The sequence below is a fragment of the Lutra lutra genome, chromosome 6 (assembly GCF_902655055.1).
Source record: "Lutra lutra chromosome 6, mLutLut1.2, whole genome shotgun sequence".
Taxonomy (NCBI): Eukaryota; Metazoa; Chordata; class Mammalia; order Carnivora; family Mustelidae; genus Lutra; species Lutra lutra.
The window spans coordinates 37363478-37377487 of NC_062283.1; the positions used below are offsets into that span (position 1 = coordinate 37363478).

A 14010-nucleotide genomic window follows, 5' to 3' on the forward strand; every position below is an offset into this window, starting at 1 on the left:
GACATGTAAATAAATTCTGTCTAGGGAGGTTTAATTGACTTCCCTCTCACACACCTTTACCTCTATTTGAATTCATTTCAATATTTTTGATCTTTATACGTTTCTGTTTTTTGGACAGTCCTTTGAACCGGATGTAACGTTGTACTAGCTTCCTCATTAATAATGACAAATTTAAAAAAAGGAGTTAAAATCTTTAGCACAGGTCTGTATGAGGTCATGATTTTTTTATCTGTTTGGCAAGTGATCCTTTAATAACAATTTAAATGAAAAGCAGGCTTTTGAGTGGAAAAATCTGAAACTAAGTGTCTATGATCTCTGACCTCAAAGATGGTTATCAGTTTTCTCTTTTTCACTTCTTGTTCCATAATTTAACTTCCATTCAGCTACTATTCCTTTTTTTTAAACCTCAGAAAAAAACTTTTTTGATAAGTGGTAAACGGATGCAAAATTGGTCATTCAGAATCTGTGCTCCACAAAGACAAACAAACAACCCTGTCAAGATTTTAATCACAGTTTAAAAAAATAATGTACCCTTATTTTGGCAACAATCTAGCACTCAAGAAATACTTCTGATGATTTATAAGAGAACTTAATTTTGTGAGCCATAGAGATGGGAAAACTCTTTAGACAATTTTAGTTAGTGCTGTATATTTTCACATAACTCTCTTTTAGAAGTTAATGTTTTTTATGAGACCTTTCATAAATGATTCATAGAAATCATTACACTGTATTCAAGGGAGACATTTCACAACATCCAAAAAATAAAAACAGATTTTTATACTTACTGTGCCCCACCAGAGAGCATCTGCATATGTAGAAAACTCTTTATTGGCATCCTTTTCCACAAGATAGACAAGGAAAGATGAAAATATAAGAACCAAAAATCCTATGTACCAAGCTGTGATTAATTCCTAGATATAAAAGGAATGGAAGACTGTTAGAGGTTAAAAAAAAAAAACAAAAAACTGTGAAAAAGGAAAAAAAATCTATGTATTCATTTTATTACTTTTTGGATATTTATTATATATATATTAATTTTTAAACAGAGGATGTCCCAGGGAACAGAACAACTTCTCAGCTTTTTTTATGGTTGCACAGTATTCTTTTTTTTTTTTTTTTGGTTGCACAGTGTTCTAAAGACATGGGTTTACTATAATTTATTTGAGGCTTGAGGACTTGAAAAACATTATTTTTTACTTGAGTAACATAGACACACAATGTTACATCAGTTTCAGGTGATTCCACATCTCTGTAGGTTATGTTGTGCTCACAAGTGTAGGTACCTTCTGTCACCACACAACACTGTTATAGTATCACTGAGTATCCCTGTACCCAGTTTTTGATTCCTGTGACTTAGTCATTCCATAACTGCAACCTTGTCTCTCCCTCTCCCTTTCACCAATTTTGCCCCTTCTCCCAATTCCCCTCCCTCTGGGACCCGTATGATGACTTTTAAATAATCCATTATACATTGTGTTTTAACCAGCTTCTGAAATGACTAAGTTTGCTTGATGGGTTCATTACATATTCCACAGCAATCAACGAAAAAGTTTCCAAAGGCTTGTTCTATAATTTAGAAAGCAAATCTTACCTTGCTGTGAGCATAAACCACTGAACCTAGTAATTTCCAAGTGCCTCCCCTTCGGTCCATGCGCACCATGCGGAGGATCTGTAGGAAACGGAGACTTCTGAGTGCGGACGTGGCAAAAATATTACCCTGAGTTTTTGCAGAAACAACTGCTATTGAAGCGATAAGAACAATGGTATCTGAAAGAAACAGGTTGAAATAGCCATAAGTAGCCGGACATGGAAGTTTTTTTGCTCAAAATAGTGTTTCAGAAAGGTTCGCTTGGACCACTTTGTAGTACAAATAAACAGATCTTGAGCCCCAGCCTGGAGCAGAGGTACTGGGGTTCCGGGCCACCTGAAGAGTGACGAAGCAGAGAACGGGATCCACGTATTGCCTTGGTTCTGACCCTTTGGCTAGTCGATGCTTTATCTATGCAACTGTGAACCATTTGCTACAGAAGCTTGGAAGAACTGGATGGACAGTGGCCTTTGGAAAGTTCGGTGTTCCAGGGAGCACCAGGGCTATTTGGGCTCTGGTTTCATGAGCATTGCCGTCCTCAGCATCCCCTGCTGGATGCCACAGAGGCATCCTAGCTCGTGTGGCTACAGAAGTGTTGTTTGGTATAATCACATTTCTTGCTTTCTTGCCAAAGAAGCTTGGAGTTCCTTTCTGCCAAAAATTCCCTTGCGTTGTGGAGTCTGCGACTTTACATACTGTCTAAAAAGGCCTCAGCTGAGTTGGATACTCTAAGCTCTCTGCATAGAGTACTCTTTATACCTGGCCGGTCAATAATGTGTAAGTTTGGTACACAAATAATAGCATATTTGTTACAATAGAGTATTAATTATACTCACTTTGCGTTGCACGGGAATGGATATTTGACGTCTGACATTTGACATCTGACTTATTTGCCATATTGAAATATGACAAATTGACATATATATTGACTTATTTGACATATTGAAAACTATCTGCTCTTTTGCAAGCTAAGAAAGAGAACCAGAGCGGCCAATAAAAGCATAGAAAAGATAAAAGGGGACTTAATTGCTCCAAGGGCAAATATCTGAGTGATGGGAAGAAGACTTCGAAGTGGGAGAAGTGAAGTAGGGATGAATGGCCTCCTATGGCAATTTTAAAAGAAGTTAACTTGACCTTAGCATCCTCAAATAAAATTTCTCTCCTGCTGCAAGTGGGCTGCACATGACTGGGCATCCACACTCCAGAGAGGAGTTCTACTTCAAGGGCACCGGGTTTATAATTTTTCTGTGATCCTCAGGATTAACTGCTGTATGAATGGGTATTTGTCATCCAGCTCGGCCCTTCTCCCTGAACTGAGAGAAGGCTGGTCTCCGGGGGTGGACGGGGCAGATAATTGAATGGCTCTTCTGGTGCCCCTTTTGGGTCAGGACTTGGAATGTTTGGTGGTACAAGGGTCAGCTGAAGGGCTTTAACCACTTTGTGGGTAGGTACACAGAGAGCCACAAGCACATCTTTGAGTAACAGCTCTCTGCAGCTGTTGGAAATGAGAAGGAATTAAATGTGTTGACCCAGACACCAAAGACATATTTTAAGTGAATAAAAAGACAGTTGCAAAGCTCTATGTGCAATATGATCTTATTTTATTTTATTTTTTTATCTTATTTTAATAAAAAATAATGACCAGGAAAATCATGTGAGAATATATACAGATTATTAACACTAATTATCTCCAGAGGTAGAGAGAGTGGGGTGAGTATGTGGGTAAAGGGACTTTTACTAAGGTACTAATTTCTGTACTATGGCATTTTATCATAATGAAAATGTCTTTTGAAATCAGAAAAAAAAAAACTTTAGAGAAAAGTTAAGTGTGAAAATGTCTCTTGGTTTGCATCATTTGGAGGGATTTACTCCCGATTCAAGTAGTTTACAGACAAAGAGACATTTCTTATATGGTCCTGCTAGATATGTATTTGCTTTTATTTCTCATTGTAATCCTGCTTCATTACAAGTGTACAAAGGAAAGAAAAAGGAACAATACTCCATTAGCTATGTTAAAATATTTGAGATAGGAGAAGTAAGCAAATGACTGATAGGGATGCAGAAAATACAGCACTTAAAACTTACTGGCATGCCTGGCACTTTCTTTAGTTCTGTCTTTTTTATGAATGTTAATTTTTTCATCCCTGTAACAACTGTGTTACTTAGGTCTTCTACAGATCCCATTTTACAGATGAGAAAAGGGAGGCACAAAAAGCACATACTGTTTTAATGTAAAAGAATCAGCCATCGTGCTGGTAGACTACAGTACAAAATGTATGAAGCTATGAAGTTCGTTCATTAGAGAAAACCAAGACAAAGTAAAAGCAACACTGCCTGTTGGAGACAATTTAAAAAATTACGCACACTGTGAATCATAATCTAAGTGTCTGAAGTCACAAAATATGCAAAGGTAACTACAGATGTGATTTAACACCCTCATTGTAATTCAGATCAGACGAGAAAGTTGGGAGTTTGATAAAATGAAATCACAGATGAGCGACCAAATGGCAAATGATGAATGCAGTCACAAAAATGTTTCTAGTTAGATTACAGTCCTCCACTGAATTTCACTGTCAGTGCTGGCTAGAATATTTCCCAGGCTAATATTTTAGAGGTTATGACTACTCTTTTGTTTTTATATATGTATTTATTATTTTTGTAGTTCATTATAGAATAGAGGCTCTATGAGGTTGGATAGCTGTATCCCAAGTACCTCGAACAGTGCCTGAAACATGATAAGCACTCAATAAATATTTATAGAATGGATTTGGATTAAACACTCAAGGTAGTGTGAGCTTTGTTCTCTGACCATACCAGTGTCTTAATAACTAGAATAAGAGTCTGAAATACTCTTGGGGTGCCTGGGTGGCTCAGTCGGTTGAGCGGCTGCCTTCGGCTCACATCGTAATCCCAGGGTCCTGGGATCAAGCAAGCCCTGCCTGCATCAGGCTCCCTGCTCAGAGGAGAGCCTGCTTCTCCTTCTCCCTCTGCCTGCCGCTCTACCTACTTGTGCTCTCTATCTTCCTGTCAAATAAATAAATAAAATCTTAAAAGAAAAAAAAGAAACTGAAATACTCTTAATCAAAGGATCACTTCAATATTCCATCTTGAATTCTACTGAAACGTAATAATTCATAGCTATCATCCATTAAAGTGCATAAATCTCACTAAGATTTCCTTTTTATAAAATTAGCTAGGGGCAGTCTTCAAAGATGGTGACATAGGAGGCTCCTGCGCTTCCTTCCTCCCAGCGATGCGCCGAATAAACTCTTGCACGTGGAGTAATTCCCTGTGAAGGAAATCCAGAAACCATCTGAGGGACTCCTAAGCATCTGGCAGATAAGAAAATACCCACATTGAAATGGGTAGGAAAGGCTGAGACATAATCTTGCCTTAAACCTCACCCTTAGCATAGTGTCATACAAATGGGAGGTAACTCCCACATCCCAGCTTCTCCTTGAGAGTCTAAGGGTTTGGACCCCATATTTAGCCTCCTAAATTTAAGACTCCCACTTGAGGGACAGGCCTTCCAAACAGCTTGTTCTGAAAGCCAATGGGGATTGCATCCACAAGATCCACCAGACTATACAGCAAACAAAGAAGCAGTTCTTAATGGGTGTGAGCACCTCTGTGGCTACCACTTGGGGGCTCAGTGCAGAAGAAAAGGGCAGAAATGCCCATCTTAGTCTTTCTCTCAAAGGATTATATTTGCATACTTAAAAGAAGTTTTTATTTAAATTCCAGTTAGTTAAAATACAGTGTAATATTAGTTTCAGGTGTATAATATAGTGATTCAACACTTCCATGATTCACCCTGTGATCATTACAAGTGCCCTCCTTCATCCCCATCACCTATTTTACCACATATGACAACCCCATAGCTAACATCAGTCAATGATAAAAAATAAAAATTTTCTTTCTAAAATAAGGAGTAAGATAAGGATACCTACTCTTGACACTTTTATTCAGCATAGTATCTAAAGTCCTAGCCAGAGCAATTAAGCAAGAAAAAGAAATAAAAGGCATCCAAATTGGAAAGGAAGAAGTAAAACCATCACTGTTTGCAGATGACATATTATATACAGAAAACTCTAAAGATTCCATCAAAACATTATTGGAACTAATAAATGAACTAAGTAAAACTGTGGCACACAAAATCAATATACAAAAATAAGTTGTGTTTCCATACACTAACAACGATCTATGAAAAAGACAAATAAAAAATCCTCTTTACTATAGTATCAAAAAGAATAAAATGCTTAGGAATAAATTTAACCAAGGAGGTGAAAAATCTGTTTGGTGACAACTATAAGACACTGATGAAAGAAACTGAAAGAGACACAAATAAGTGAAAAGATATTCCATGCTCATGGATTGGAAGAATATTGTCAAAATGTCCACACTACTCAAAGCAATGTACAGGTTCAGTGCAAACTCTATCAAAATTCCAATGGCATTCTCCACAGAAATAGAACAAACCATTCCAAAATTCATATAGAACCACAAAAGACACCAAATAGCCAAAGCAATCTGGGGAAAAAAAGAACAAGTTGGAGGCATCAGGCTCCTTGATTTCAAACTATATTACAAAGCTATAATAATCAAACCTGCATGGTATTATCATAAAATAGACACATATATCAATGGAAGAGAATAGGGAGCCCAGAAATAAACCCTTGCATACATGATCAATTAATGACAAAGGAGCTAGAAATATACAATGGGGAAAAGATAATCTCATCAATAAATGTGTTGGGAAAACTGGATAGCCACATATAAAAGAATGAAACTGGACCACTGTCTTATACCATACACAAAAATCGACTAAAGATGTAAGTGTAATACCTGACTCCATGAAAGTCCTAGAAGGAAACAGAGTAAGTTCCTTGACATTGATCTTGACAGTGGTTTTTTGGATTTGAAACCAAAAACAAAGTCAACAAAAGCAAAAATGAACAAGTGGGACCACCTCAAACCAAAAAGCTTCTGTATAGAAAAGGAAAGCAGCAACAAAATGGAAAGGCAATGTACCATAGGAGAAAATATTTGCAAATCGCTAATCTGATAAGGAGCTAATATTCAAAATATATAAGTAACTCATACAACCCAATAGTAAAATAACAAATAACCCAATTTAAAAAATGGGCAGAGGAAATGAATAGATCTTATTCCAAACAAGACCCACAAATGGTCAACAGATACATGAAAAGGAGCTCAACATCACTAATCATGAGATAATGCAAATCAAAACCATTGTGAGATACTACTTCACCCCGTGAAAATAACTATTATAAAAAAGACAAGAGATAACAAATACTGGTGAGGAGGTAAAGGAAAGGGAATCCTTGGGCCCTGTTGTGGGAATGTACATTGGTATGTTCATTATGGAAAACAGTATGGAGGTTCCTCAAAATATTAAAAATAGTGGAATATTTTTCAGCCATGAGAAAGAAGAGAATTGTAATGTTTTCAACAACATGGATGAACCTTGAGGGTATCATGTTAACTGAAATGAGCCAGACAGAGAAAGACAAATACTGTATATCACTTATGTGTGGAATCTTAAAAAGTTGAACTCAGGGGTGTCTGGGTGGCTCAGTAGGTTAAAGCCTCTGCCTTTGGCTCAGGTCATGATCTCAGGGTCCTGGGATCAAGCCCCACATAGGGCTCTCTGCTCAGCAGGGAGCCTGCTTCCACCTATCTCTCTGCCTACTTATGATCTCTGTCTGTCAAATTAAAAAAAAATCTTTAAAAAAGTTGAACTCATAAAAACAGAGACTACATCACTTCTGTGTGAAATCTAAAAAAGTTGAATCCTAGAAACAGAGACTAAACTATGATTAGCAGGAGCTGTGGGGTGGGAGAAATTGGGGATGCTGGTCAAAGATTATATGCTTCCAGTAATAGGATGAATAATTTCTGGGGATCTAATGTACAGGATGGTGATTATAATTAATGATACTGTATTATATACTGGACAGTTGCCAAGAGACTATATCTTAAATGTTTTCACCACAAAAAAGAAACGGTAATTGTGTGATGTGATGGAGGTGTTAGCTAATGATCAGTTGCTATATACAAGTGTATCAAATCAATAGGTTGTACACCTTAAATTGTTATATGTCAACTGTATCTCAATAAGGCTGGAGAAAAACTGGGCAGAGTAACTTAAGCTGTGCAATTAATCATCTAAAATGTTTTTTGAAAGAGAGGAGCCTTGTCTTAAGTGCATGTACCACATTTTAGTATAAGGTAGAAACTATAGACAACCCTCAAAGATTATTGGCTTCATATTCGTTTGTTTATCCATTCATGCATTAAGCAGTTAATTGAATGTCAAATATTATATTAGATGTTTGCATTAGAAATGAATATGCATTAATCCACTAGATCATCAACCTGTCACAAATACATATTAAATCTCTACCATGTACTAGGCATGGTGCTAAATACCTTACATACATCAGTGTTGTCAGTGGGGATGATTTTGCCTCCCAGGGGACATCTAGCCATGTCTGGAGACATACTTGGTTGTCTTAACTGGAGAGGGGATTACTACTGGCATCTAGTGGTAAAGGTTGCTGCAAAACATCCTACAATGCCCAGAATAGTTACCAGAGAAAAGAATTACCTAGTCCAAATGTCTATAGTGCCACCCTGGGAAACCCCAATGTACATGGCTTTACTTAGTACTCCTATGAGCTAGAAAATATTAGGACCATCTGCTTCTTGAAAACAAAGAGCTAAGACGTGCAGTGATCCACTAGTCAAGGCCCAATATCCCAAGTGGCTGAGCTGGTCATTTCTTGACTCCAAAGTTGTGCCCTTAAAAGTAATGGTATACCATTCCTTGGATAAAGAAAATCCAGGGTGATGGTGGGTGGAGTGGGATAGAGAGAAGAAGGTGGGCTGTGAGAGCAAATGGATAATAAAGCAGGAATAAATTGTTACCACATGAAGCATTCAGGAGACAGCAGAATGCAGAAAGAAAATGATACTAAAAACAGATGGTACTTTTATGGATACATCGAGAAAAAATGGGGCTAGAGGAAGAAATAGAACTGTTAATAAACAAGGGGGAACTCTATATTGCATGGAAAAAAGGCACATAATCCTGAGCTCTTAAAATCTACTTCTCCCAAAGGAAACAAATGTGAACAAGTTGGGAAGTAGTGAAGATAGTTATTGATTACTAGCAGCCCCTTAGAAATGTGAAATATAGGCTTATGGTTCTAGTAAGAAGGTTCACATACTTACTGAATCACTTAGAATGATTTATGGATGAATTCTTGAGATTTGAGGAGACTGCAAAGATTTGAATGAAGTAAATATTGTATAATGATAATTTAAGACACATAGGGACTGTAGAAGAGTATATTGTTAGACTCCACAGTATTATTTAGTCAGCAAAATCGATATAAATTGATCACCTTGGACTTTGTGTAAAAGGGATTAGTCACTGAAATACTGAAAATCCCTCATTATAAGGTGGATTCATATCTAAGGCTACCCTAACATGGACCCAAAGATTGGGTTAAAGCAAGATCAACCACGTGATCTAGCTCCATCAGCTAGATGGAGCCAGAGAGTATGATGCTAAGTGAAATCAGTCAGAGAAAGACAAATACCATTTGATTTCACTCTTACTTGAAATTTAAGAAGCAAAACAAATGAGCAAAGGGCAAAAGAGAGAGAGAGACAGAGAGAGAGACAGACAGACAGATAAACCAGGACACAGATTCTTAACTATAGAGAACAAACTGATGGTTACCAGAGTGAGGTGGGTGGGGGCAAGGGGGAAATAGATGAGATTAAGAAGTGCACTTGTGACGAGCACTGTGTGATGTATGGAATTGTTGAATCACTATATTATACACTTGAAACTAATATAACACTGTATGAATTAACTGGAATTGAAAGAAAACTTAAAAGAAAAAAGCAAGATGAACTGTACACCTGAACTTGATGGGATATATTTTGCTGCTATAATTACGTGGCATAATACATCTACTAGAAATTGTATTTTACCATACCTGGCTTAATTTCAAATCATAATGGGAAGAACTAAATCATATGGATTAAGCAAATCGTGGTTGAACACTTTTAAACTAGTAATTGTAAGAATAGATGGATTCTATGGAGGTAAACCACAAAGGGGGTACATCTTGATTCCTGGAACCTGTCTGGAGACTTTCGGCTTTTAAATTTTTGTAAATTATGTTATAGTCTTAGAAACTTTCCCCTGGAAGCTAACATAAATTTCCCTCTTGCACTTTAAACTCATTTCATCTTGTTATCTCTGGGAAAAACAGAAGTGCAACAAATAAAATATTCTTCCACCACCTTTTTTGTTCTAAATTTTAGTGGCCTCACTATAAGTTAAATTTTGGATGATTTAAATAAGATATATGCTTTAAAATTATAATAGTAGCTGCTATAAAATATCAAAACACTAGACATATGTAGTATAAGGCAGGAAGGAAATTTATTTAATTAGCCAATTATTAATGAATTTCAGGTTACCTGAATTTTTGCTCTTAAAATGATGCTGAAATGAACACATATTTTTGTAGGTTAAGGATAAATATTTTTAGTACAGTTAAGTACACATATTTTTGTAGGTTAAGGATAAATTCCTAAAGAATTGGATTGATGGGTTGAATGTTGGCACATTTTGAATTTTGATATCCAAGTGCCCTCCAAAGGATGGTACCAATTGTTATTAACAATGTAGGAAAGTAATTATTTTTCAGGGGCAGCTGGGTGGCTCAGGCATTAAGTGTCTGCCTTCAGCTCAGGTCATGGGATCCTGGGATCGAGCCCAGCATCGGGCTCCCTGCTCAGCAGTAATCCTTCTTCTCTCTCTCCCACTCCCCCTGCTTGTATTTCCTCTCTCGCTGTGTCTCTCTGTCAAATAAATAAATAAAAATTAAAAAAATCTTAAAAATAAGAAAGTAATTATTTCTCTGTCTCTTGTTAATACAAAGTAATGTTAATAAAAATAACAACAGCAATAGTAACGACTAACAGAGTAATGGTTTACCGTATGACAGATATTGTTCTAAGCATTCTCAGGTATTACATGGACTCCTATAAATCTGTAATCTTTGCCAACATGATAGGCAAAGACATCACTTATTTTTCTTTACTCATTCTGTATCTCATGTTATTTAGAAGTTGAAGAAGTCAAGTCATCTAGAAAGACATTGCCCAAGAGTGTAAAAGTATTTTCTTACATTTTATTTTGGTGTATTTAGATGCTCCTTTAGTTAACATATTCACTTTTACTATTCAGGATAGTCTTTGCGACAAAGTTATCTAGCTGTCCGCCACAGATGCGTGCTTCTTTTTGGAGGTGTAGAACCATCCCTGGGAAGAGGCATCCCATCCAGGGACACCATTTTCCAGGTCTGCCTGCCCCTGCGTGGGGTGATGGGACTAAGTCTAGCTAATGGAAATGAATGGAAATAAAGTGTTCTACTTTCAGGCTGAGGGGACGCACAGAGCCTTATGCCCTCTCTCTTTTCCTTTCTGCCCCCTGGGTATTGCTATGAAGCATGTCCTTAGCAGCCACATGCTAAAGACGGCAGGGCCTTTGTCACCCTGGGTTCCTGAATGTCTGCCCTGAGCAGAGCCTTTATCACACACCCCACCCCCAACAAGAAGTACCTTCATTGAACTAGTAAGGAACTAGTTCGATGAACAAGTAAGTTGAATTTCACTGAACAAGTAAGAAGTAAACTTTTTTATGTTGAGAAGTTAATGAAATATGAGGGTCTGTGTAACAACCAGCATTACTCTAACTTATATAATCTTTAACGTCTATGGAATTTGTCTGTCTTTGTGGTCAGGTAAAGAACTCATCTTACTTTTTATTGAATATGATAGTCAATTTTTCCAGTATTACCTAATAAAAATCTATCCTTTTCTGAATGTTTCCATATGCTCATGGAGAGGTCTGTTTCTGGGTTCTACTCTCTTTTATTGTCTATTCCTATATCAGTGTGACACTAGACATTAGTGTAAAATCCCTTCAATGTTATTCCTTTTTTAAGAAAACTTATCAATTATTCTAAACCTACTTATTTTCCCAGGTAAGCTTTAGAATAAATTTATCAGTTGAAAAGAACTCCGAGTTCTGATACAGATTGCATAGTAAGCTTACAGATTCACATCTTCTTTATTGCCTCCCTCATGTCATATCCACTGAGGTGTTCAGCTCTGTTGATTCTGCTTCCAGAATATGTCTCACCTCGACCTTCCTTTTCCCATTTATCTTGTCTCCTCCCTAGTTCAGCCTTATGCTGCCTCTCTCCTGGCCATCCTTGCCATCTCTGAGCTGGACCAGGTCAGAGGACTAGTCTTTAGGACTGAACTAGGCCAGGAGTATATGTGCTGCTGAAGCGAGCACTGAACTAGGCCAGGAGTAAACTCTGTCTTTCCTTCCTCAAAACTATTTTGAAGTCTTTTTTTTTTTTAAAGATTTATTTATTTATTTTAGAAAGAGAGCCCTAGTTGGAGAGGCAGAGGGAGAGGTAGAGAGAGAAACTCAAGCAGACTCCCCACTAAATGTGCAGCCTCACGTGGGGCTCAATACCATGACCCGGAGATGAAGACCCAAGCCAAAATCAAGAGATGGAGACCCAACTGACTGGGCCACCCAGGCACCCCTAAACTATTTCATATTCTAGTGCAAGATTAAAGTGTTAAAGTGACTGGGGCACCTGGGTGGCTCAGTGAGTTAAAGCTGCTGTCTTGGCTGAGGTCATGATCTCAAGGTCCTGGAATCAAGTCCTGCATCGGGCTCTCTACTCAGTGGGGAGCCTGCTTCCTTCTCTCTCTCTGCCTGCCTCTCTGCCTACTTGTGATCTCTGTCTGTCAAATAAATAAATGAATAAAATCTTTTTAAAAAAGTGACTATATCCCTTCTCTGATCACAACAATTTTTTTTCAATACCTGGAACAAAGACGGAATGCTGATCCCTGGCATTCAGAGAGCTTTAGAAAATGCTCCTGCTTTGCCTGGAAAGCCTCCCTCCCCCACCCCGAAGGCTGCTTTCACACTATTAGTGCCCAGAGCTCTGACACGTACTACCCTGAGCCCTTCCTACCCTTCATAGCAGTGGCCTGTTTACATGCTAGTCTTTTCCAGTAACTCTAAGAAACTGAAAGCATGCAAAAACACTTATTTGTCCTTGTAACCTCAGCACCTAGCTCGGGACCTACCATAGCGTAAATGTTCAACACTTATTTGAAGGATGATTATTTGATGGGTTATGTGCTTATAGTAAGCAAGGAAATAGATTAATATTTCATTATTTCAAGAGCCTTAGGAATAATACAGCTAAATAGCCCATATTTTGCAGTGGAGAAGCTGAGGTACGAATATATGAAAGTTAAAAATTCCATATGTTAAAAAAAGCCCCACATAGATCGAAATCCAAAAAAAACCAAAAAAACAAAAAAACAAACAAACCTGAAAAAGATATTCTTTAAAATATAAAAATAAATGAATAAGAAAATATCCTGGTAGAAAATTGGACAGAAGGCACAAATACAAATTTACCTTAAGAAGAAGTAAAAATGGCCGATACACATATGGAAAGAAGTTCTTTCTAAGTTCTTGCTTTGAAATTTAAAATGCAGGCCCCAGTTTAATCTATTAAACTGACAAAGTTTATAAAATGAATAGTCAATACCAGCAATAAGAAAGAGGAAAAACATTTTCATAGACATTTTGTCTTAGAATAAAATGGTATAACTCTTTGGGGTCTGAATTTTGGCATTATTTGCCCAAAGTATTAACTACTCATAACCTGTTATTTTTCAGTAATTTTGCTTCTAGGAATGGAATCTAATGAAAAAATTGTGGTTCCCAATACAGGTTTGCACAAGAATGCTTATTATACTCCATTAATTATGTAAAAATCAGATATAATCCAAATTTCTAATAAAAGTGGATTTATCAAAAATGATATGGTCTATCTATTCAGAGAAAGCCCTATGCAGCTCATGTGGCTGAGCCCCAGTCCTGGCTCTGCTTCTGATCAGCTAGGTTACCCAGGTGAAGTTACTCAATCCTCTGCCTCCATTTCTTTATCTGCAAAATGAGAGTCATAAAATTACCTATTTCACAGAGTTGTTGTGAGAACAAAATAAGTTGGTGCATTTGAAAGATCTCAGTACAGTGCTAACACATAATACTTTTTTTTTTTTTTTAAGATCTTTTATTTGTTTATTTGACAGACAGAGATCACAAGTAGGCAGAGAGGCAGGCAGAGACAGAGAGAGGAGGAAGCAGGCTCTCTGCTGAGCATAGAACCTGATGCAGGGCTCGATCCCAGGACCCTGAGATCATGACCTGAGCTGAAGGCTGAGGCCTCAACCCACTGAGCCACCCAGGTACCCCAACACATAATAAA

The 14010-nt window shown here is 37.4% G+C and overlaps 1 protein-coding gene across 8 annotated transcripts in view; it reads right to left on the bottom strand.

Annotated features, from left to right (window-relative positions):
• The window catches only part of KCNQ5 (potassium voltage-gated channel subfamily Q member 5), a 535207-nt gene that overhangs the window by 101643 nt on the left and 419554 nt on the right, over positions 1-14010 (bottom strand). For all 8 annotated transcript variants that reach the window (XM_047732060.1, XM_047732062.1, XM_047732061.1 and 5 more), the window contains 2 exons: positions 1592-1767; positions 786-911 (listed from right to left, as the gene is read on the bottom strand). In XM_047732060.1, coding sequence (XP_047588016.1) covers positions 786-911; positions 1592-1767 — 302 coding nt within the window. The remainder of the gene's footprint in view (positions 1-785; positions 912-1591; positions 1768-14010) is intronic.